General features: G+C 41.9%; 1 protein-coding gene across 1 annotated transcript in view; it reads left to right on the top strand.

Annotated features, from left to right (window-relative positions):
* LOC310880763 (uncharacterized protein) overlaps window positions 1-26,009 on the top strand; it is a 246,111-nt gene that overhangs the window by 177,365 nt on the left and 42,737 nt on the right. The window contains exons 16-17 of the mRNA XM_083797053.1: window positions 964-1,071; window positions 1,343-1,553. Coding sequence (XP_083653179.1) covers window positions 964-1,071; window positions 1,343-1,553 — 319 coding nt within the window. The remainder of the gene's footprint in view (window positions 1-963; window positions 1,072-1,342; window positions 1,554-26,009) is intronic.

Genomic DNA, 26,009 nt, shown 5'->3' with positions numbered 1-26,009 from the left:
CTGATGCATCTGTCATGGTCTGCAGGGCCACCAAGGCGTGGGGACGTTTTTCTAAGTACGTGTGGACATGGTTGGCTCAAGTGGCTTTGCAAACAGGACACATTTTGTTTTTCATCCTTATTTACAGGAATTTTCCCCTTTTAATTCTCACTGGATATATATACATTTAGAAAGATGTGATTTAAAACAGAGCATTCAATTTCCTGTCTACTTGGTCCACAAACAATGGCGTTTTTTAGTGCTGTTTCTGTGTAAACGCTTACCAACTGCTCATAAATAGTCACAGGAAGAAATTGCTTTAGCTTCGTATGCTAATAGGTAGTGGGTTTTATTAGTAGGGCTTGTTAATTAGTTTGGTATCTTATTTAATTAAATCAGCGTGCCAGTGAGTGGAAAAATAAATCCTTGTTAGGCCAGTGAACCCCTTATTGTATGTCCCAGTATTTTTCATGTTCAGAAAACTTTAGAAGCAGCGACTGAGGACACTTCAAGCAGTATCACATCCTGTGACGACGGTTCCTGCCAGTAGTAACTTTCCAAGAGTAACACCTGTTGTGTGTCTAACTGATGATACATACGCATCCTGTGAGTTAAGATGCCCCCCATGTCGGGAGTTATCTGCATCTCTGATAAATCAGTTTTGACATGTTATTGCCTACATTTTTTTTCTTTTCTTCGCCTCCTTTAAAAAAAAATAATAAAATGCAAACTGTGCAGTTCTGCTGCAATGTAAGCTGAAAGCATAATTAATGCTGTACGCATAATATGATTTGAAAAATTATCTCTAGTACTGGCAAAACATTAGCAAGTCAGTCTGTACTGAAGTACGAAATTCACATGTCCAAAGTATCTGGGGTGTTTGGGTCAAGTCAGCACACATCTTCTCATGCTAATTCTCGTTGCTGGTGTGTTTTTTTTTTTTTTAATATAAAAATAATAATTTGCTCTTATTTTTCATTGTAGCATTGATGTTCTGTATTTTCCTGCTCCTGGTGCTCAGCTCCCCGTGGTGTCAGCAGATGTACAGAGAGAGGAACAACCCAGCAGGGCCAGCCCAGCACGTGGATGGAGGTCAGTCTTCTCCTTCCTCTTCTCCGTCTCCTCCCCTCCACTGGCACAAGGGCTTCTTCTGTCACTTTTACACTTGAAGGATCTCATAGCCCGAGTTTCAGGCTGTGAAGGCTTTGACCAGACCATTGGAGGATATATCCTGGCTTTAGGTAGGAGGCTGTGTGACGCTTCAGAGGGGAAAGTTAGCAGGATCTTTCATTTTGTGTCCTGCAGGATGATGGAAGAACTGCATGAACCTCCATCTTATTTTTAATTGTTATTTTATTGAAAGAGGTAATATACTGGATGGCAGTGGAGAGAAAGTGAAGCAAAAAAGGTGTCCATTCTTGCAAAAGCATCTCTTAACCTTGATCAAATGGGATCCTTTGACACTTGCACTGCCGAACCCAGAACCTTTCATGCCAGCAAGAGAGGCCACCAAGGAGAGAACAGAGTGGGCTGATAACAAAGGGAGTGCCACCTCTTCTCAGCACCATTCAAAGGTAGTATAATCTGTGCTAAAAGTTTTGCAGTCTCACTAAGACCTTTGCTAACTCCTCATTCCAATGTGCGGATGCGACTCTAAACACGTGAAATGGTTGAACCTCTAGCAAAAACTCAGTGAGAGATACAGCCATATTCTGGACAATTTATTACAGTCTTTTCTTGATTCCTGATTAAAATGAAGTGGTGGGGTCCTAATGGACATGAAGCCCTTAGTCTCTTTCATTCTGCCATTCACTTTATTTTGGAGTTTGAAAGAAATGTTGTTTGTCAGGTTTTGAATCTGCAGCTTGCAGCTGTAGCAAAACATTTGGATAGAAAACCCATTTTCTAAAATCTACTTAGGGTAAAATGGCCTTTTTTATTGTTTACTTCCTGCATTTGAAAGAACTTTTGTTAAAGCCCAGCTTCTGCACCTGCGTTCCTCCAGAAAACTGTCTCTTCAAATTCTCCAGACTGATTTGTCATTTTCTTACGTGCCAGAACCAGTTGTATCTCTTATTGCATTACATTGCTGACATAACGTAATGCCTCATGGCAGATGCAGCTGCACATCACTGCGGCTGAGAAGCTGAGGAGGAACAGAGGCCCAGGTCTGGGGAAGGGTTGATATCTCCTGCACACAAGTTTTCCTTACGGAACTTTAAGTCTAGCGGCCAGTCATGTTGGTTATCTTTTTTTTGATTTTTTTTTTCGAAGTGTGAAGGAAGGTCAAAGTCTGGGGAAGGCTGAGTGATAGGAATCTTTCTACTTTCTTTCCCATCTGTGCACGTATCTACCTCATATCGCAGCTTCCTATGGAGGAGAGTTGAACAGAAGGTCTCCTTGAAATCCGCTTTGCATGTTGGCTAGAAACAGCATTAAGAATTCATTCAGAGACCCCCTCTGTCCTTACTAGCCTGATTTAATCAAATCAAAGAGCTCCTACTAGTCCTACCAGATGAGAGGTTTAGACAGAAAACTTTTTCTGGATAAAAAGGTTTGTGTGTCATTCAAAATTCCCTCACTTTACTATTTTGGGATTTGTGCTTTAGAAAAAAAAGGTGAAGTGATGCTTCTGCTTTATGATCTGGTCCAATTCTGCCGCGCAGTGGAAGGGGTACAGTGTCATCTGGGATTTCATAGCAAATAGGGAGTTTTGCGACCCACACCAAAATAAATAAATGGGGCTCAGTGGAAAAACATCCTTTACAAAAACATTGGCATTCATTTAAATACTCCATGTCATAGAAAATTTGCAGTATCACTGTTTTTAACTTAGTGGATTAATTCCCTTTTAGGTAACAGTTCTTTAGTTCTGCTTTGTAATTAACAAATTTCAATTTTCACCCCTTGGTCCTCATGTCTGTAAAAGCATACAGCAAAAGTAACCTTTTTCGACATTAAGAGCAAAATCCTGGTTTACATGGACTAGGTTACCATTTACATTGTTTTTTTTTTTTTCTTCTGTCTTCTGCATCATGAGTCAGACAAGATGCAGAAGAAGATGTGTGCCCTCCCAAATTTAGAAATGCATGTGTCTGCGATGCCTTTCGTAGTCTGTTAGGTAAATCCTAGCGGTGTTGTAATGACAGATAAGTGCCTGTCCTATGTGTGGCTTGTTCTGCAGCTGTGCCTTGGACACTGCCAAACCTCTGCCAGGTGAAGTTAAGTACAGCTTTCCTTTTAAATGTTGTACAGGAGCAGCTATAAGCTTTTCCAACCTGAACCTTTCCTTGTAAGCTGACATTTGCCTAACATTTGTGTTTTGCTTAAGCTCTTGGCACTGCACCCTTGGCTGACCAAGGGCCTCGGTATGGGTTGGCCATGGGTGTGGGTGGGTGATGGCTGTGGGTGTTACTGCAGGCAGCTAGATTTTCCCTTCCAGCCTAGGGTAGTTGAGTTGTTCTGCTTTTAGGAAAACGATTGCATTTTAACGCTGTGTGGATCGGGCCTGACATTTCCTGGTAAAAATTGGCATGGAGGAAGACTATGGATAGTAATGATAAACAGCAGCATGGGAGAGAAATGGAAGACACAATGCTACACCACTGGCTAATGTTATGGAGAAGCAGTTCTCAGAAAGGAGGGTCTGGCTGGTTGTTTAGTAAGCTCTTTGCTTTAGGGGATAACCTCGAAAGCATCTGCTGCTGAAGCATATGAATGGTTGCATTTGAGGACAAGATCTTGTCAAAATTCTCTTGAAAGTCTTGGTGGCAGCCACTGCCTGCTGCTTGCCACGGTGCCATGAGCGGCCTCACTGCCTCTCTTCCTGGGGTTGTTCTTGGGTGAGCAGTGAAAGCCAGAACAAAGCGAGGGATGCATAAGAGGAGCTAGAGCAGGTCTGCGCTGTGTGGTGCCAGCCCCGAGCCCACCCATGCTCCACGTCACGGCAGAGCCGGGCACCCACTGCGGCAACGTGGTCCCACAGCTCTGGGTCAGGGCAAGGTCTGATCCTGCAGGCTGGAAGCAGGAGCAGGGAGAGCAGAGCCATCTACTAAGCATTTGTAAGAAGTCCTCATACAGCCACGGTGCTAATTTTCCAGCTCAGCAAAGGACTGAGCGCTGTGCTAGACTTTGCATTGTGAAAAGGCTTGAAAAAATAAACAGAACTTACTGCTTATTTGTGATAAGCAAAGATCCTAAAGATCAACATGCTCAGACAGAGTTGGAAGAAGAGCCTAAGGAAGTTTGGGTGGCCATTCACCCTGTTCCACTATTTTTCCTTAATAACATCTCATTCTTCAGTAGCTGTACCTGTGTATGGTCCAGCACTATTCAGACAGCTCAGAGCTCATCTCCATTCTTCCTGACCCTATGATTATCCTCATGTTTCAGCTTCTCCTCTCCCCCCTTTGTGCCTGTCTCTGGTCTTCCTTCCATGATGCATTAAGTAACTTCAACAGCTTGACATACTAGGGCTGACTTAGCGTTTGCCATTTCTTATCCTCATTCAAATATGTAATGCCACAGCAGGATATTTTTTCTTAGGTTTCCATTCCTTATGTTTTTGTCTTTTCCTAATTTATTTCCCTTCTATTGCTGTAGCGGTTTTCCTAACTGGCTCCTAGCTTTAGAAAATGGTCTGCAATTGCTTTAATTTTATAGCACGTAAAGGATACCAGTGTACTCAGAAAACAACCAACCAACCAAAAAAAACCCCAACCCCAACAACCCAAACCTAACCCCCTGCCACACACACCTCTTTACCTTCCAAGGGAGTTTCTTACAGGCTTGCAGAAACTGGGAGGGAGACTCACAGAGCTCAGCTTGGCATGGCTAACAGAAGGCTCAGGCAGACTTAGAGGGATAGTTTAAGCTGAGCAACATATCATACTTGGGTTTTATTATGTTGTATTCCACAACACAGAGATCTCTTATAGCTGAAAATTGTTTTGAGATTTGATGAGAGCTGAAGTAGCTTTCTGTTTTTTTCTGTAGGGCCTCAAGTTTATATCAGAGAGAAAGAAAAAGAGAATTGAGAACAAAATGCTTGTTCGTACCCTTTTGCCTGACGGATATGTCTGAGCTAGATCCGCAGTAGCATTATAAATAGGTATTTGCTTGGACTTTCTTCCCTTCGTGCCTTGGATGCATTTCTTCTTTTGCATTTGATTTTCCTGAGTTGGTAAGTGACACTAGCACCGTGTGTGAGAGGAGAATGTTTTTGCCAACTGTCTTGTAATGAACTGGGGGAAAAGCTGCTCATCAGCTACGTGGTCAGTGTCACCCCTTCGCTCTTGTGTGCTCCCTGTGGGGTCTAATCACTGTAAAAAATAAATTAGTGCACCGAGTTCAGGAACACTAACTCAATAAATGCGTTAATGTCAGAGCAAGTGGCAGTTTTGCCTACCCTGCTGATAGAAGTGATTATTTATGCTTAAATATACTGTGCTGTTAGTGCTTCCAGAGAGCCTGTTATGGCCTGCCCCTCACTTCTCCAAAAACGATACAAATCTTTACCTGTCAGCATACAGCTCCCCTTAGCCTTCCAAAACATGCATGTGGGAACTTCTGTATTGTAGTGATCAAGAGTGAGACTTCTCTGAGACCTGAAGCCTTAGGATGGAGCCAAAACCAGGTAGCAAAATGCTGAGTACTTGACCAGCACACGTGTGTTACCAGGGCAAGTTGCTACTCTGTAGCTTTCAAACTACAGCTTTTTAATAAAAACATTTTATTTATTTATTTATTTATTTATTTATTGTATTTTAGTGCCGCTGGAGTGTGTATTAATCAATCTTCACCAATGAGCTGGCTAGCTGGATTGCAGCAGTACGTCAAGGCAAAGCCGTAGCTGTCACTTCCAACTGGGTGACAACTGTGACTAAGCCACCATTTTATGATGAATTTTTAGGACAGCATTAAAAGAAGCTGCTGGTTTTAGTTAGGTAAAACAAGAGGGGTCTGTCTGAAAACATCTGAAAGAATATCACGTGTCACCATTTTTAATGAAGCCCACTTTTATTTACATGTGCACTTGTTTATCTGTAGCAATAGTTTGTCTGCATGCCCAGGTGCTCTGCCTTAGCCACAGAGCAGAATAAACCAGCCTTTCTCACCCTTTCACACAAAGGCAACAGATAAAATATTGACTCCATTATACCTGGAAGGGCAGAAGCAGGCATCCTATTTCCTGAAGACAGCAGAGCAAATGAATTTTAAGAAAACAGACTCCTCTAGCAACCTGCTGTCTCTTGCTGCAGATGCAGCTGGATGTGCAGAGTGCCTCAGCACGCTGCAGGTACAGAGAAGTGCTCTGAGGACTTGGACCATGGTGAACACCAAGAGGCAGATGATGTTCATTACAGAAGTCTCAAGATGGTGTGCTGTCATTGCACTCTTGGTCCCTGGTAAGAAACGTTTAGCTGGGTGTTAAAAAGGCTGAGACTGAGAATGGGAGTGCACTGGTTTTGCATCTTGCCTTTTAGAGTTGTGCTAGGCAGAAAATTCTCCTGCCTTATTTACCAACACAGCACGTGTTTGCCTTTAGCAGGCAGCCTCCGTGACGATGGTGATGGGCATCACCTGCAGGAGAAACAGCCCCAGTGATTCACTGCACTTAGCTCCCCAGGTGCAAGTGCAAAATGGGAATAGGGGAAATGCAGGATTGGTGCTGCTGATGTTTTCTGTGTACCTCGAACTATGAAGGAAAGGAAGCGTGTGATGGAAGCATGGTGAGGGGTGGGTGGAGAGGACAGACCCCAGGGTTGTGCCATATCTTCACTGCCCTCATAGCAGAAACACAGAGACTGGCTTTGAGCATTTGTATAGAAAATGGATGGGGATGGGAGAGATGAGGAAAACAGCACATTGTCAATATGCGTTGGGGGTGTGCAGTGGATTTATGCTAATGGGAGCCTTGCTCTTCATGTAATCCTCTTTGGCCCTTGCTAGGGGGTGGCAACTGGAACAACATGAAGTCTGTGAACAAAAAGCACTCTGAGCTTTTATCTGAGCTCAAGTGAATGGGTTTGTTGTGGGATTTGTTTAATTTTGTTTTGGCTTATGCATTTCACTGTTTAGACTGTTGAACTGTCTAACAATGTACCTTGCAGGAATACTTTCAAACACTTGCTGTGTACAGCTGCGTTTGAAACAAAGTTTAATTTGAATTTCCAAGTCTAATCATACAAGTTGATGATGGTATGGCTTTAGGGCCAGGGGTAGCTATTCAGAAAGCTGAGTGGTTCACAAGGTTATGTGCCACAGGACTAACGCGATGCTGAGAAATAATAGGCTCATACGGGGCTGGTTTCAGTTTGCAGAGTGTATAGCACAGAGATTTAACACAGTTTAGATGTGCTTGAAGATCATCCCTGTTTTTTTTCGTTTTTCTTTTTTTTTTCAGCCAGTGTTCTTCCTGACCTTGAAAATACCTTATGGGTGGTTTGCAAATAAATATGTAACATCACTGTAACCAGAAAAAATATACATTGATGTTCTATTTGTCATTATATTCTACCTATCTTTTCCATTATTTGAAGTCTTATATGATTTCAGTGATAGGCATATAGGCTAGCATCAGCACAGCAGATTTTTAAAAGAGATTAGATGAGAATTGGGCTGCCTTTTAGAGAGCATTTTGCTTTATGTTTCTGGCTCTTCTCCTTCTTTTTATTTTTTTTATTTTTTTAAAGATATCTTTTTATCAAGTGTGAATGCTAACAATGCTGATATGGGGTGACAGTTTGACCAAACAACCATAGCAACAGTAACTGTTTTCCTTGTGATAACAGCTAAGCTAAAGGTTATGTGTATTGCTGCATCTCTCAATCTATCTGCTCCACGGCACAGTGCCAGACAAAAGTAAGAATATAGAAAGCTATAACCAAAATATGCAGTTGTCGAAATGAGGCATGAGCTACAGAGCACGGGTTAAAGGATAATATTTCTATTCTGAAGCTTTCTTTTTGAAAAGAAATATGAAATCTATGTTAAATAATATTTTGCTGCCCAAATAGTTAATTTGAAAACTTGTTAAATAATATCTGCTTAACCATCTTCCCTTAGGAAAGGGCAAAATAAAAGCCTAGAGGCTGCTTTAAGGAAATTTTTTTTTTTTCCTTTTCAGGAACAATGTTGGACTTGCACAGTTGACCTAGACAATATTTAGTATTGACCTCAAGTCTTCAGCATGTGTCCCCAAAGCTCAGATGGCTTGAAGGACACAAACAAATAAAAGTCTTTGCGCTGTGGGAGCTTCTCATTTTTCCCAGCACAGAGCAGAATGAAGCAGATGTGTGACATATTGTTTGGTTGGTTTTTGGCTATTTCCAAGAGCAATTCTCATACTGAGTTGTATCTATCACAGCTTTTATAATAGTGCCTCATACCTGATAATCTGTGGTATTTTCATATTTCTAGCTTTTTTTTTTTTTAATCAGGATAACTATATACAGAATTATTTATATTTTCATAAATAGGAAGATAATCTTACCTCCAAGACAGTAAGGTCTGTGTGTGTGTGATCCAACTGAGGCAGTCATGAGCCGTTTAATAACTAAGGCTTCTCAATGCAACAAATAATACATAGTGATGATAATTTACCAAAGCTGGCTGGATTTTAGGCTAGAGAGTCACATTGCACTGGGTTTCTACAGCACTGAATTGAGCTCGCAGTTTTGTATTTGGTGTTGGAATAAGTTTCCTGGTGGAAGAAATTATATTTCAGAGTGACTTAGTCCTTGTTTTGGAGGACTTTCTCTTTTCTTATTGGACTTAGTTAGGTTTGAGTCTTGATGAAAGGGCAAGAACAGCCTCTGGTGACTCCTGAGCTGCGTGGGCAAAGCAGAGCAGTGCTCTGCCGATGATTATGGGAGCAAATGACTGGCACGGAGTATCATGGTAACAAGTCAAAACTTTTCCGAGCGATCCATTTGCTAGACAAAAGACAGAATTAATGGAATAGTGATCCTGAAAATTTGGAATCCCTTGTGGATGTGAGGCTGATTTTCCATTTCTAATGAATTCTTTTAGCCATGTGGTCTTGAGCATTGTTTTTTTTAGAAGAAAAGCAAAATACATGGATCCCCTGAAGGATCTTCTTGATTTAATAGAATTGTTCTATTTAATAGCACAACACTTGTGTCAAAATCAGGAGCTGCATGGTTTTCATAGTCCCAGATTGATTAGTTGTGTATATTTTTTGCTTCATAATGTAAGATTCTCTTTGCAGCTTATAGGGCCTGTTGTACTCTCTTGTAAAGTGTTCTCCATGTCTGTGTGGTATTAGTGGGGAAGGCTTATGCTCATTAATGCACATTATTTAAAACATTTCACACAAATACTTGTTTTGTACTTGTACTTGAAGCTGCTGGTAAGGTCTGCTTCCTGAACGTAGATTTAAGTCAAATAAGCACATGTCCATCTTGCTGGAAATGTTCAGTATATGTTGTGTTATGCTGCTAAGTGAGACTTGGTTTTCATCTGATCTATCGGTGAGACAGTAAGCATCTCTCTATTAATGAGTTTGTTTTTTCTAAGTTATTAAATCCAATGTAAACCAATTATTTTATCAAAGAGGATAAAATCCTTCTCATACTCACACCTTTTATCCTCTTCTGAATTTAATGGTGTTTAGCAAATACAGTTGAGGTCAGTGTTGCCTTTTGTGCTCTCCTACGTGCTCTGGGGAACACGGTTCACATACCTATCAGTATTTTAGTGATGGAAAGTAACTGCAGTGTGTACCTGCAGGTAAATCACAGGCTGTGTGTCCCAGGGGAAGAACTCATTGGTTAAGATTAATTTTTGCAGCAGCAAAATGCGAAACCAAATTGTGATTTGTACAGATGCAACTCCATCACAGCCCAGCTTGGGTCACCACAATGACTTGGGTCACCGCAGCGACCGTCTCTGTCTTTTTTTTTCCAAGTGAACCTTGAATAACAAAGAGCCACTTCCAGCATTTCATAAGTCTCTGTAATTACAGTAGTGATTATCAGAATGATAGATATCTAATTAAAATCTGTGAAAACTGCAGTCAGCGAGAAATGAGAATTAGCTCCCCAAATTGCAATTTTCTCCTGAGTTTAAGCACATTTCAAAGCTGCTTTTTGACAATGTGGAATTTTTCTCTTGTCTGTCACAATGAGTCACCTCAATAGGTCAAGGCTAATTTTAACAGGTACCGAAAGAACATGGGAGGATCTTGGTTTGAGATGAAGGAAGGCTTTCTGTTGGTCATTTTTACCTTAATGATACTGGTGTTAAGAGACTGTCACTTGTTTCAACTGATCTCAAGCAGCGAAACAACAAACAAACTGTTACTAAATTTTGGGCTAACCTCAGATTTCTTGTCAAAGAGGGTCAGGAAAGATGTGGAGGATGAAACTGACGCATCGCCAAGCAGTGCTGGTTCGTGCTTGGGTTTTCTTGCCCTCGTTTGCTTCCTCTCCCCGTTTACCTACCCCGTGCCAGTGCTGTACATGTGTTCCCTCAGCAGCTAATTACATCAAGTTCCCCATGACAGTGACTAACAGTTTTGATGCCTGCTACAGACAGCTTTGTGCCAGCAGAGATGCCCAGGAGCCTAATACTCAAATCTGTTAGCTCTTCTGCAGCTGGATGGCCCCGGTAGCTCTTCCAGCCACCGATCGGAGCAACGTACTGCTTCCAGCACTGAACAACTACCTATGACGGGCTGATTTCCTTCTGCCAGAGACAACAAGTGTTTTAAACTCCACGTGCCCAGAAAGACTGGACGTCTGGGGGGCTTCCCTCCTAGGGCTGGGGCTGTGTCGGGCAGCGTGGCTGAGGTGTGGAGAGCTTTGGGCATGCAGTAGGCTGGGGTGAAGCACTTGCAGGTACTCTGCCCCTCCGGCTAAGAAAACGGTGAAATCATGGTCATATTCTGCTCTGGAATATTTTATTCCCAGCAGGCACTTGTATCATTTTCTGAACCTGTGTGCTTTTTAGTTCTTGGCACAAAGCCTCTTCTGCTCATGTTATTTGGGCTTTGGGTCAGGGGAATTCCCAGTTTAAAGGGAAAAACCTCAGCTGTGAAGTAACCTAATCAGAAGCAATGACACAAACACTATCACCGTCAATACCCAGCTCTGGCAGGCATCAGATCCTGGTGCTTCAGAGGTTATTATGCAGCCTTCTCGGGGGATTTTCTCTTCCAGTCCCCGTGGTGATCACCTGCCACCCAGAGCCGCCGCATGAGCGCCTGCTCTGACTGAGAGCTGCCGAGGGCACATTAATTCCTGCCTCTTGCTGCTCCCACAGCTGCCTGCGCCCTGCTCTGGGAATGCCACATGCTGATTATGCTCTGTCTGAAGAAATACCACCCTGCACTCTTATTTTTCTGCTGTAACTATGGCCTGCTCTTATAACAATGCAGAAGTAATGGTCTCCCTTAATCTTAGGTACCTTCACTAGAGCTCTTCTAACTTTTATTCTTTTAAGGTCAGGTTAACCAGGTTTTAGTAGCCTTTTCTTCAATGGAAATTTCACTGCTGACATAAACCATTTGATTTCCTTTTCTCAATTATTCTGTTACTCGTCTTTGAACCCCACTAAGTGGCTGTTATATATGGGTAGAATGACACAGAACAAAACGATATTTGTTATGTATGAGCACTGGAGTCAAATGGTGAGCCTTTGAACAATCCTTTGGACCCCTGTTTACAGTCCAAATGTATTTGCTTTTTGAAGATGCGCTTATATTTTACCTCCTGTAATGAAACTGCTGTCTTTCTGGGAAACATTTTACTTATCATTTGTGGCATCCACTTTCATGTCTTCCCATTGTTTGAAAGCCATTTCACACTGTGGTAACGACATCACGTTTTAGCCTGTTATTTCACTTGAAGTGTAAAAGACGCTGCTTTAACGTGTTTTTTTTTTTTTTTCCATCCCTCCATAATTTTTATTTCTTGTAGGGAGAGAAAGAATGAGCACAAGTTGTAAGCTTTCCAGCTATTGTATGAAGAACACAGTGTTGTCGTTTGATTGTTCATAAGGAGAGAATAGCACTTGAGGCCTGGAGCCCTATACTTATTCACCACCTAATCATAGCAATAAAGGCAACTCGGCGAGTGGGAGTGGAACACGGGTTATTTCAGAGATAGCAGCCTAAGCAGGGAGGACAATTACTGATACTCTATGTGAAAGCTTGGATACGTGGAAAAGTGCAGGTGACTTCTGGCATTATTTTGTTTGGGAAAATGTCAGTACTTCTCTTCAGATAAGTAGGCAGAATAAGGCTTTTTGCTGTATTTCTTGGGTGTTAAAATTGAGGCTAGCAGCAGTATTGGGGGCTGGCTGTGGTTTCTTTGCTTTCTCCTGCCCAGGATGTCTATCTGAGAGAGCTAAAGCTGTTCAGGCTTCAGAGTATTTTGCTACAATTAGGTCAAATGTTGATGGCAATTCAAAGATCGATTCGTAATATAACTTCTAATAGAATAGGTTCCATTTTCTAACGTGCAGTTCAGAAAATGTCTGACTGAACACTTTGACAGGCATTTGTTAACATTTTCTTCCTTATCTCTTTTTATTTAGTTTCCAGCTTTAACTGAGAACTCAAATCCAGATTTGTTTTTCTTTGAAGGAATTCTGACCTGAGTATGAATGTCTCGTCCTGAATTTGTCTCTGCAGATTCAGAGGCATTTTAAACTTCAGATTTCCAAGCATCAGGTTTTAACATGGCTGTAGCTACATAATTAGGATGTGAGTAACATGAATGCCAGGGCCATGAATCCTGTGTTATACCATGTTTGTGTTTTCAAGGCTTTGTTATCACACTCATATTAATGAATTTGTTCCTTATTTGTACTTCGTTCCTGCTGTGAGATCTGTGCGGGGACTCCATGTGCAAATCTTTATATCCACCCCCACCCCCTCCAACAATACCGACATTCTGCAATTTTACCAAATCATTCTGAACAAAATAGTTTTAACAATGGAAATTGTTATTAATTGAACTGTTCCCTTATACTAAAATGCCTTCAAATTATAATGAGAGCTAGGAAGTATAGTAACATCAGAAGGACCCATCCAGGGTCTGTCTTATAGTAATGAAAAGTCCATAATACTCAAATTTAATTAAAACCTGTTCTCTGATTGTTACCTTTTTCCAGCCTCCCATTTAAATCAGAATTACAAAAGGCACATATCCAATAGTGAGGACATTAAAAGAAGCACTGAAAAAATAAATATACTTTTATTGTCACTTGTATAACCTGTAGATTATACAGTTTGGATTCCCCCTACTCTCTCATACATTGAGCTCAGTAGCTCAGCTGTGGACTGATATTCAAAAGGGAATTTTTATTCCTATATTCCCTTTCCCAGATCTGTTCCCAGATGGTAAGGTCACTGGCTGCCTGAAGTTGAGTTTTTGTCCACGTAATCCCTGCAAGAACATGCTCATGGAGAACATGGTTTGTATACATGCAAACACAGTGCTTTTTGAAACTACTGCTATTCTTGCAGGTCCCAGACCTGGTCTCTCTACCTTCTCTGGTTTGCTTTTTGTAGAACCATGGAGCCTGACAGTCCCTGTTGGCTGCTGGAGGAAGGGGAGATGGTGAAGGGTGGGGGTAGGTTGTGGTGGGCTGCCCAGGAGCAGAGCTGAATATCTTGCTTCAATACTTCAGATTGTTAATCTGGGGAATGAAACTCGATGTGTTCTTGTTGTGCACAATGCCATCCTGACGACATGTCTCAGCCTAGATGAAAGAATCCACACTGGGCTCAGCCTCTCAGTTCTTGGATACTTCCATGGGTTTTGAGCCTTAGTGGCTCTCTGAAAGGAGCACTAGGAACTGATCTGTGATGGGGTTTGGTAGTTACTGTGTTCACAGTTTGTGTTTTTGACTTATTTCCAGTTGACAGCTTGCTTTATTTCCCAACTTTGATGCCTCCTTCTCAGGAAGAATGAAGCTTTCAGTGAGGGATGATGGGTTGCTGCAGGATGTCCCCAAGCCTGGCTCTTACCTGTTAATCTCTCCAGGTTTTCCGTAATTGCTCTGTTCAAACCAGATTCAGGCTCTGGTGAGTCTCTGGGACTTAAGCAACTGTCCTCCATAGAAATCCACAACCTGAGTGAGTACAAGAGCTTGGATCCTCACAGGACACATCCCAAGAGGGGTGTAAAGGGGGTGTTTTTATGGCAGGTCTGCAGAAACTCAAATCTAGTCAAATTTGAAGGGCAGGCAGTTTAGGTATTGATATTGGCTTAGGCTCTGTCAAGGTTTACCATAAGCAAGAGGCCCTATGCCAGCAGCTGTTCAAAATCTAACCCTGCAAGGCAAAGAGGGTGCATTTTGTGTTATAGGTTTGTCATATTGGAGAGGGTTTGATTTTTCCACTTATATAACCCTAATTATAACCAATATGGGAAAGTCTCTCCTATCTAGTCAGATATGACCCAGCTATGGAAGAGTTAAATTTTTGTAGAGCTTCGCATCAATTTCTGGAAGCTTTTAACAGAGACTTGACATTTCTAATTAGGAAATTTTACATACAGGCAAGTGAATTTACCCCCAGCTGGGAAAACATGGCTTAGCAAGAGTTTTACATCCGCCCTCATTGATCTACAGATTATCTCACATTTGAGACTGTGGAGCCATTGGGATTTGCAAACATGAGAAAGAAATGTGGGAAAGTGCATATAATTTCTTTCACTTCAGGGTTAGATAACAAAAGCCTGATAAGTTAGAAATGGAGAGGTAAGTTTATTTTCTTTCTTTTTCATGCATTATCATTGCAGAGGTCAAAAAAAATCCCCAGAAAAGCCAGTAACTTGTTGGCACTAGCAAGCAGCCGTCATCTTGGTCAAGCTCTCAAAGCAACATACTGGAAATTAGACTTAAGACAGCAAAGAGCTACAGATTTTTTTTTTTTTAAAAACTGTTTTAACAGTTAAACAGTTGAGGAACAAAATGTCTGAATGTGAGCTCACTTACACAGACATGTATCATGCGTCTTGTGCTCCAGTGTCTGACTCTTAGGAGAATCCCCCAGGCTTTTAGCATTGTTAGGTATATGTTTTATATTTTTGAGCTCATTTTGTCTCTAGATGGGAATAACTACAAAAGTTAAAAAAAAAAAAAAAAAAAAAAAAAAGAAGTCAATGAAATGGACATTATGCTAGTTGAAAATATTGTAATAATGTAGGGTTGTAGTATGTTTGTGCAGTAGAAATCAAACTGGAAGTCAGATGCAGCAAAGCTGGCTAATTAGAGATTTCACTGATTCTTTTGATGCTGTACAGCTCATCTCACTTCTGTGTTCAGATGTATTTTATTGTGAAGACATACAACTGAGTATATGCTGCAGATTTCTAAGACTGTGGTTTAAATGAAAAAATGATTTTTTTTCCTTTATATGTTTTCCTACATTTGAAATTATTCTAATGAACGAGAAGTTATTTCTGTGGTGGCAGGAAAAAGAAAAGGCAAACAAAACGTGAAATACGGTCTATGAGCTACTATGAAAATACAGATGTGCATATTGCTTACTGTAGTTAAATTACTGGTGATCATCCTCAGGAAAGTATACACCACTTATATGATAAAGGATGTAAAAATAGGTTATCAAAATAAGCATACGAGTACCAACTATATACAGCTACAAGCTGACACTAAAATGGATTTTAAAAAGTTCCACTGGATTCATAACAAGGCCATGGATTTTAATGACTTGGATATTAATAAAAAGTGATGAGAAAGTTTCAATATCATTGAGTTCTATTCTCTTTTAGTGCTGGGCAGAGACTCTTGGGAGAAGGTATCCCAAGTATTGAACTGATATTGCCCTTGATCTTAGTAACAGGGTTGGGGATGATCAAAGAAAATAGGAGTACATTTTAGGCTTCCTTTAGCACTGTGTGCATGTCCAAAAAATACTGCCAGAATTTACAGCCTTAGAATTTTTCAGTCATAGAAAAATGTGTAAAACAAAATTCCAGATATTAGATCAGATGTGCTACCTAAAGTACAACTAGATCAGAGATCTGTACAAAAAGGCAGCTTACCATGTGCTATACTCTCGCCACCTACTTGGTTTACAAGCAAATTGTATAAGAAGCCTATATATTTGGTAGTATACGTTTCAAACTATTTACTATATAGCTAGTGCAGATACTTGAGTGTCGTTGTGTGCTTGACACTTACATTGTTTATTTAAGGAATAACCCCCAAAGCCAGGAAAAATCTGTAAGTTTCAATTTTCTTTGAACTCTGCTTCATTCAGGGTGTAAACACGCAGAACCTGTAAATTCCTTGGGTTAAGCTGATGTGAAGATCTTAAACCATTGCTCTAGGTGCAGTTGATTCAATTTGAAAGAGATCTATTTGTAAATATGAGAAGTTAAATTTTTTTTCCTTCCTTTTTTTTTTCTTAAAAAAAGAAAGACATTTTACTCCTTTGTCTAAGCTAGCTTTCATGTGCTGACTCTCCATGCCTATTTTAAATTTATTTCTGTCTTTATAACTGTGGAGTTACAACTAGGCAAGAAAGCCCTACAATCTGTCTTCTGCTTCCAGAGTTAAGTATTCGTTTCTTCACTGAGTAATCCAATATATAACTAAACACTTTGGTCACTTGCTTCCATAATGGCTTTGACAGAGAGTCACTGGCGCAGAGTCCATCTGTTTCAGAGGAATAAATTTAATAGAGTTTATGACAAATACTAGCAAAATATGACAGACCGACCTTTTTCCTCTTGGTCACTTTTAAGAACTGTTCTTTTTCTGTGCACTGAGCAGAGTATGTATTCCATATATATTCTGTACGTGTCTTAGTATTGCAGAATTTGGAAGCTTTTTGTTATGAATGATCTTTGAGGTGAGTGATTCTATAACTTACCATTTGATAAGACCAACGGTGCCCTGGTTCCATCCTTAGTGAAGACATAGAAAGGTCACATTTTCTTTGTCATTTCTCTGTGTTGTTGCTGACTAGTGTTAATCGTTTAATTAAAAGATCAGATCACTCCTCCTCTTCTTCTTAAACCTAGTGTCACTTTAATTATTTTCTTTGAAAATGAGCTGATTTAGTATTATTTAATAATAATAGGTTTAAATAATAATCCTCAGAAGAAGTGGAAATTCTCTTTGAAGGCATGTGAGCTTTGAAGGTTAGAATAAATTGAAAATAGCTGGATATTTTGAAAGTATTTTCTCCATTAAATATTCAAATTGTAGGAAGTTTTTAATGAGAGCATCTTAGTGCTTGCCTATGGTGCCTTTTGCTGATTGTTTAGTGGGACTTAGAGTGCTATTAATTGCTAAAGCCAGCAAAACCCACACTTACTTAAGTATGGGGATTTGTAGGACTGGTAAACGGGCTGGTGCTGATGCTCGGCAGTCAGGGCCGGAGGCTGCAGCATCTTCCCCCGGCAGGTCCTAGCCACAAGGAGCACAGGCAGACTGCTGCTGGGCTCGGCAGGGATTGCTCTCACACAGCTCTCCGAGCTGCAGAACACCTCTGGTCGCCTCAAGAGACTCCTGCCGAGGGTCTGCAGAGATCCTCCGTTGCCTTTCTCTCAGGAGTAGCCATATGCTCTGTAAATAGAACAGCGGAATGGTGTGCTATTGCTTACACCTCCCCGCAGGACGCGGGCTTTCCCGCGGAGAGAGGTTTCTCATCTCCTCTGTTTACTCTCTGAGCAACCTTATTCTCACAACCACAGCATTCCACCTGGTTTAAATTTTTAATGGAAAATCTCTTCCGCTCGTTTGTATCTCCGAAGAGCAGAGAGACGGAGTATCAGAAAATAAGTGCATCCCCTGATCTGACTTTATAGCGCAGCGGTGCTCCTCGAGCTGTTCTCAGACTGCAAATGGAAGTTTTAAGCCGAGCCGTCGATCTCTAGCCAGGCATCTTGCAGGATGTGCCCGGGTTCTCAGAAACTTTAATGCATCAACTTGTGACACCAGCTTTAATGAGTGATGAATATTTGTAGAAAGCAGCATCAAGTGGGAGAACCAGCTGTGATCTGGGTCACCTGAACACTAGGCTGTATTGAACTTTGCAAGAATCCCCCAACGTGATGCTGTCTGGGTTTAACTGAAAGAGCTGATGTGATTAAGTGCGGGGCTGTGATTAGCCGGACTTTGACAAGATGCATTTGATTGTGTCAGACTGGGCTTTCCGGAGGAATTGCCTCTCTCAGAACTGAACCACAACCTGACATATGGGGGAGCTTGGGATTTACAGGCTGTGAACCTTTAAGCAATAATTTTAATTGCCAGAATTAAAAATGGGGAAATGCAGAGCATGAGTACAAGAAACCTGAGTTGGTATATTAGTTTTTGTTTTGTTTTGTTTTTTTTAAAAAAAAAAAGCAGTGCACAGCAGCTGAGAAATGCCAGGCTATCTGAGCTATCATGGGCTGAACATAGCGATGATCTTTGCAGTCAATCATCCCTAAATGGCTGCTAACTAAGCATCCAGCAACAAGGAAGGCCAGGGATACAGTTGCAATTTACTGAGCATGCAGCTAATTATTAATTTCCCTAAATACAGGAGTACCTTATCCTTTATGCAGTGCAAAAAATCTCTCAGTTCTGAAGTTAGAGTTCAGCAGGTACTTAATAAGTGTCAAATTACATCATATTAGGTGCTCCTCTGTTCTAATTTAGCATTATTTTACAAGTGGCCTGTGTTGTAAACTATAATTTCTTTTCAGTTGCAACAGGAAGAATACTGAATGCCTTTATTGCCTTTAAAAACTGTACTGGAAGAAGAACTAGACTTGGGACCTGTGTTTTATTATGGTTTTTTTGTTTGTTTTTTAATTATGATTTTTTTTAACTCCATTTTCATATCTGGAGAAGCTGTATTATGCCTATGGCTCATGATGTCCTTCATCTGCTTCTACCAGTGATGAAGCGCGAAGTTTGGGAACAGTGGGAACTCTTTGCTGATCTGAATCCGTGTATTCAAAGACTGACAGCACTACAGAATAGTTTTCTCCTGTTTCTTCTGTTAGCATCTTTCAGACAGTAACAAGACAGACCTTCTTTTTTCCTTTTCCATAATCAGGAACGGTCGTTAAGAACCTCTAATTCGTGAGCCAGACACTTTGAACGCACTCTTTATAGCAACAGGATGACTCCAGAATTTGCCAGGGCAAGGCAAGATAAGTTAAATTACTGATTACACCCCAGTACAGCTGAATGGTAGCAATAGAGGGGTAAGCCTGCACGTTCGAGTCTTATGTAGAAAAATACCTCTTTCTTGAGTATTGCACTTGTTAAAAGCAATCCATAAGGAACAATCATCATTCACCCTTTTACTGGTAGTGCATTTGAATAATTGCTTTGGACTGGTGTATGCAGTGACTTCAAGATTTCCTCCATTCAGGATAAAAACATGTTTCTGTTTCCCTAATTTTTCAAGTTTACATTCTCATTCATTCTGTTCCAGTGTGTGTGTTTGTCAATGTTAAAGTGAAAAGAGTGATATTTGCTATTTTTCCATGCTTATGGTAAGTCACAGCAAGTCACCTGATTCACCTCTAAGAACTGCTTGGCATTTTATACAGTTTTCACCTATATCTCAAAGAAAATCCTGCTGGAAATGTGCCAATTCTATAGAGGAATTTGCCTGTCCTCTCACTGAACATCAAGTCCCTGCCGTTACCTCTGCGGCAGCACCAGAGACAGGAGAAGGGCCGTGGGGATGCTGCGGGACTTGTACAGCCTTTGCGGGTCTGCATTGGGTTCAACTGCTCATCGATACCCCGTCTTTGGAGGGGTTGCCTTTTCCTTTTTCTCCCTTTGGGGAAAGTGGTCATTGCTTGCCAGCCACTGGATCCTGCTGGTGTACTCCTTGCTGCTTTTCACTTATTGCAGTTCAGGTTCCAGAGGAAAGTTCTGCATTAAAATGAAGGGAAATTTAAAAATGAGCTGGTAATGAGAGCAATTAATCAGAGCAGTCTGCAGCCTCGGCAGTACTACCCAGTTTGCTGGAATGAGAAGGACAGCAAGAGCGAGGGCTGATGAGGAATGAGAAACATGAATTATTTGGGGCCCTGATGGGGCAACCTTTTGCAGGAGGCACAGGATAAGGGTGTTAGGGGACACTCCCCCTCCTTTTAGTTGCATGAAAGGGACTGTCCTGCGGGAATCCCGACTTGCTCGTGAATACAGCAATTACTGCCTGCTAGCATTACAGGGCAGTTTCAGTGACCCTGGAAGTGTCTCTGTTTCCGTGGGAAGCAAGCTTATTTGCACATCCAAAGTGGCTGTGTTATTAATTGCGTGATCACTGGGTTGCTCCCCATAGCACAGCAAGTCTTGCTGCTGCTAGTGGTCATGCCAGATCTGTGCTGTCTCTAGTCCCGCATCTTGAATTAAAGATTCATCTCAGGGATGAGAACCACGTGCTCTGGTCTGATCCCTTTGTTTTTGCTAGCCTTATCCATGTTTTGCAAAGATCCAGAACCATATTCTGTGCAGGCTGAGTTTTATGGCTTTTGTGGTATCTTTAGAAAGCTGAGTAGTGTTTTTTTTTTTTTCCTTTTCTTCCTCTCCTGAACATACCCAGTGAGTTTTTAGTATGTTCCAGATAGTTCACATGTATTCTGTTTGTGTACCCAAATAAAAGAAGAAGTTACTTGAACCCCATAGCACACTGTAGTGTTATAGTCAGGCACCTACAGCACGTGCTGTCCTTTGAGAGCACCATGCTGGTCCCATCCCCTGAACGAAACGCGATGTCAGATGTTCCCAAAGCAAATTTTTGATGCTGTCTCTCTGAGGTCCCTTCCAACCTGCAATGCAGAGCCAAATCTGTCAGGCCAGGCTCTCCTCTCTGTGAATTAGTAGCAGCCAAGATTAATTAGCACCCAAAGCATTTCCAGCTGTACCGCTTGCGTGCTGCTGCTGCGATGCATGTAGCCACCACTCCCCAGGTCTGTGATTCATTGCTCTGTCAGTGGTTTGAGATACAGTGTATGAAAATGCCATATAAATGCAAATATAAATACAAACACTGAATTTCCCCTGTTGGCTAGTGATAAGGTGCTCATCCAGATGACACACTGCGATCTAAAAGTGGAAAGTAATATTTGGAAGGAGGGGAAACTCAATGATTATTCTTAAACTCGTTTTTCTCTTTCTTAAATAAGCTTTAACTGAAGAAGAAAAAGGCAGCTTTGGCCTCCTCCTTGGCTACCTGTGTGGCAGACCAAGATGATATCTTTCTGATTAATTAAATTAGGGTGAGGATAAATTTTGAAGGAGGTTTGGGTGGTGGTGTGACTTGGCTGTGTGTGTGAGCACGTGTTCCTGGGGATTGAACTGAATGAGGTCTGGTTGTGGTCTGAATTTGTTTGGGCACTGGCTCTGTAACGAGGGTGGAGGGATGTTGATTCTGCTTTATTCCCTGATCACCTGCACTGTCTCGTGATGTAGGAGATGTGTCCTGTCCAAGGGACCCGGGACAGCTTGGGCTGTACTTGCCTGGCCAGCCAAAAGGGAATGGAGGCTGCTGCACTGGGGAACACAGGCAAAGGAGACGTGTGAAGAGAAGGCTGCTCCTGTGCTGGTATGGCAGATGTTTTAATTTGAATTGCTTACTCTTTTCTTTAGGTACATATACTTAATGGAAAAGTAATATTTCTTGTCTGAAAATAATTTCATCCTGAAAGTGCCTATGTAAGCAGCTCAATTCTATTTATGTCCTTATTGCTATAAGGATCGGGGGCACAGACTTCCTGATTTTCTGTATTACTGTGCTAGTGCTGCTGTGTGTCTGAAGTTCTCATGCAAATACCAATATGAGCCTCCCACGTAGGTAATGTGAAAGGAGAGTTTGTAGTGCAAGCCTGACATATTTTTTGTCCTGGTGCTGTGCTGCTGCAAGCGTGCAGGTGGCAACGTGGGGATTGTTCTCACCTTGGTGCAGGAGGATTTTAATCACTTTGAGTGGACTTGGGGACTGGAAATTTGGAGGGGACCAACATGTGTTGCTGTAGCTCCAGGTGTAGGACTCTGATGGATAAGCTTCTACCTTAACCTCGGGATCCTGGAGTAGTTAAATAATCATTTGGAGTCTCTGTTAGCAATCATCAGCTTCTTTTCCTCAAGTACTCTTGCTGTCACAAAGTATGAGGTTGCTGTATTGCGTTCATGGCTGTCAAGAGCCAGTCCTTTAAATGCGTATGACAACTATGAACATTTTAAATGCTAACTCACTTCTACGTGTTGAGCACCAACCAGACTCAACCTGAATTAATAAGACTGTTATTTTCCTGAAATGCATCCAGTTTATGCAAACCAAAGATGTTGGAAAGACAACAGACACAGCGAAGGACACTAGATTACTTGCTAATTCCCCTGTATAGCAGCAAGGTTTCTTTTTCATGTCCTTTAAGAAGAGAAATTGGGAAGAAGTAGGGTGCTTTTCTAGCTGGAACTAGATCTGCAAAACATCAGAGGGCTTTGCTCATTATTACAAACTCTTCTCTGGAAAGGAAATCAGTAGTGCTGTATCTGTTAGAAGCAGGTGTTAAGGGGGGGGGAGACTCGAAGAAGAGGTGGGATGGGTGAATAGTGTTGCAAAGATAGCAGGTTTTGTGGGAAAAGCTGGAGAGAGATGGTGGCCTGGAGAGAGGGGAGTAGTAGAGGAGAGAGACATAAGATTAGGAGTGAATAGGAAGATGCAGAGATGCTTGGCAGGTGGAAAAGGGGCTGGGTAAGGTTCAGGAGACAGCAAGAACAAGAAGTCTGATTTGGACTGAGCAGTGCAGAGTGTTGTCAGAGCAGCAGGAGATGCTTTTATTAGTAACATTTTGAAAAGGCTATTGTAAGAAAAATAGCTCATAAGTCGATTCAAACAGTAATGGAGACTTTTGCATGGGTCTTGGTGCCAGCAGTGTGCAGAGTATACCTTATTCTGTGTTGTAGAAAGACATCCCAACCACATGGATAGTTGGGTATTTTCTATTGTTATCCAGTTTGTGACATGTAGATGGACAGCATCTGTCTTGCCATTTCTGAAGTGATTCCCTTCTGTTATAAATGAAGATACAACTCAATCTGAATTTAGTAATATTCATAAAGTAAACAGCACTGGCTGCACGGGGAGTCTACGCTCTACCAACACGCACACACAACTGTCGAACTTTCTAAATATATAGAACATTGCTTTTACAACGTAAGAAACCCAAGTACGCCTATACATATGTACAATCAGAAAAGGTATCAATTGAAACATAAACATGGCAAAGTTTTCTGAATTCTGGCAAGTGTTTAACAAACAGTCCTTTAAGTCTATTACTATTAATGTCCATGACTGGGGGAGCATAGTTGGAGTTGGTAATCCTGGTTGAAGTGCTCCCATATCTTCCATGGCTTCATTAATTTTTCTCAGATCATATAACAGTCTCCTTTTTCCATTCCTTTTCTTGATTACAAACACCGGAGAATTCCAGGGCTAGTCGTGGGAACAATATGTCTCACTTTAAGTTGTTAAGCAACTCGGCCTTCGGGCCTTATGTATCCTATTCCTCCCGGATCGAAGGGAAACAGATCCGGCTCCTTTTCAGGGCCTACAGGGCCTGGATCAAAAGGAACGCCCAGGTCACCGTGGGCATAACAGCAAAGGCCTGCGATGGGAGTAGCGGGGGGGGGGCCGATGGTGTAGCAGAGGGATCGGTGGACGAGCCCGCAGCTCCCTCACTGTCTGGCAAACCACACGTTTCTGATTGTGGTCCCACATGGATCTTCAAGGCATCAGAGACTGCTCGCCAGGTCCCGAGCAATCCCACCGCAACGTTGTCGTTTTTAGTAGCAGAGTCCCACACCTTGACCTCAGTTTGGTCCCATGTTTCAGGATCATAAACTGTCTGATTGTTAATAAAGGGTATAAGCTGTAAAGTTACCAGGACAGTCTTTGTTTCTAAGGACGTATAGATTCCCCATAGCACGCAACTGCATACCTTCGGCCAGTGAGGGGCAGTTGTGTGCGCGGGTCTGCTTCCCTCAGCTTGAGCTTCCTTCCAGCTCCAGTGCGCCTATTTCCAGCGACTTTCTGTACGAGCTTCTTAGAGCGGTTTGCTGAGTTTGGCTGAACCCATCTTCATTACGCGATCAATGTCCCTGTTCCTGTCCTGGTCCCTGTTCTGTTAGCCTGTCCCTGTTCCTGTTGTTCATGTCCCTGTTCTTGTTTTTTTTTTCAGGTCCCTGTTCGTTTTCTTCAGGTCCCTGTTCGGGTGCCGTTTGTGGCGTAACGACCACACGGACACCAGGGTTCTTTTAGGATCAGTAACTGCTACAACTTTATTGATGACAGAACTTCACCATATCGTGTTGCATCCCATACTGAGGACAGGCTCCCTTCTTATACCATTCGGCCCACAGCAGTCCTTTTCCACTAACTCTTCATTGGTCAAACAACTTTGCCCGGCAACCAGCAAACCCCCAGCAACTTCCAGGCCTTAACGGCGGGAGAACAGGCAACCCGAGACGGCAAGGCGTCTCCTGAATCACCCTTCTTTGTTCCCTCTAAACTCTTTACATTCCTGATGGCCTCATCGTTAAGAGTCTGATGTTATCACCAACCATGGGGCTTGTCGACCCCCATGGCCACACTCCCACATCTCCCCATTCTTTATTAACATCAACCATCTTCTTGACACGAATTATTACTCCATATATCACACTTCCCTCCTTGTTTAATTTCACTCCAAGTGCTACCCACAGTCAAATCTAACCTGTGACAAAAACAAGGCTCCACCATCGCTGCCTGCCCTGTTTCTAATGTTAGATCTCCTCAATTTCTCCAGCTGCATAGTCCTTTACTGTGTCCCCCCAGCAATTTGGTGGCAGGTCTGCCACGACTGAGGTGTTGACTTCACTCTTGGTATAGGTGCCAAATAATCCCTCATTATCTGCCTATTCTGCTCTTCTTTGCCCCCCTCCCACGATTTCTCTTTTGTTCTGTAAATTAAAGCTTGAGATGGTGTTTGTGACTAGACTCCATGAACCCTGAAGCTCAAGGTGTTTGTCTCCTCAGCAACCCAACAGGGGGGAAGATTTCACATGCAAATACCTTCAGGTGTGTTACACTATAATGTTTGCATGCTGTCTATACAGAACAGACTTCTTGGGCATTTTCATAACTGCTTTCCCTCTATCTCCATTTGCTCTACAGGTTATTTATATTGAGGGTTTCTTTGAGTTTCTGGCTTCATTACATAGCCTGTTGTTAATAGTAAAATGTGATAACGTAAGATAACATGCAGAGGTGCTTTTGCTTGGTGGTGAATACAAGGTGAATGCAATAATCGACTGCAAAATAAAACAGGGCATTTGTTAACTGCATAATCTGATTAGAAAGGGTAACTTGGAGAGCTGGAACTGGGCAACAAAATTTCAGTGCTGAATCAGTTTGCAACTAAAGCTCTCAGCCCCAGAAATATAAAGTTCAGTTTTAAGCTTGTCAGTTTTAGGTTGTGTTATCTTCATGACTTTGAAATGAATCCTCATTTACCCTAGCACGTACTGAAAAAGGATCGTGTTTGCAGTGCATGTGCGAATGGAAGAGAGATGTTCAGAAACAGAAATAGGACTCCCTTAGCTGAATAATCATGGGTTGTGTTTCGCTTCTAAGATAAATAAGACTAAGACTAAGATAAATAATATTGTAGTTGACATAGCTTGTGCCCTGAAAATGCCATCTGGGTGAAAAACTCAATTCTTTGGTGACACTGAGAGTGAAGTGTAAAGTCTAAAAAGGAAGAAAATTTTTAAAACGGATGGGAATCAAGGCTGTGCTGTGCTGGCTGTGCCCTCTGATCCATCCTTCACTGTCATCAGCTGAGTATTGTCATTGAGATTTCCTCCCTGGAGGGAGGGAGCTGCAGTAGGTTGTGACTGGTTGACCTGACACTAAGTTAATATTCAGCAATGTACATGGAGGATTTTTTTTTCTTTTTTGGGGGGCAGAGGGACGAGGGGGGCAGGGGACAGGGACACAATGTTTATTTAATTCTCTTCTAGCATTGCTCCCA

The sequence above is a fragment of the Anser anser genome, assembly GCF_964211835.1.
Source record: "Anser anser genome assembly, chromosome: 13".
Taxonomy (NCBI): Eukaryota; Metazoa; Chordata; class Aves; order Anseriformes; family Anatidae; genus Anser; species Anser anser.
This window is presented reverse-complemented; position numbering and strand designations above follow the sequence as displayed.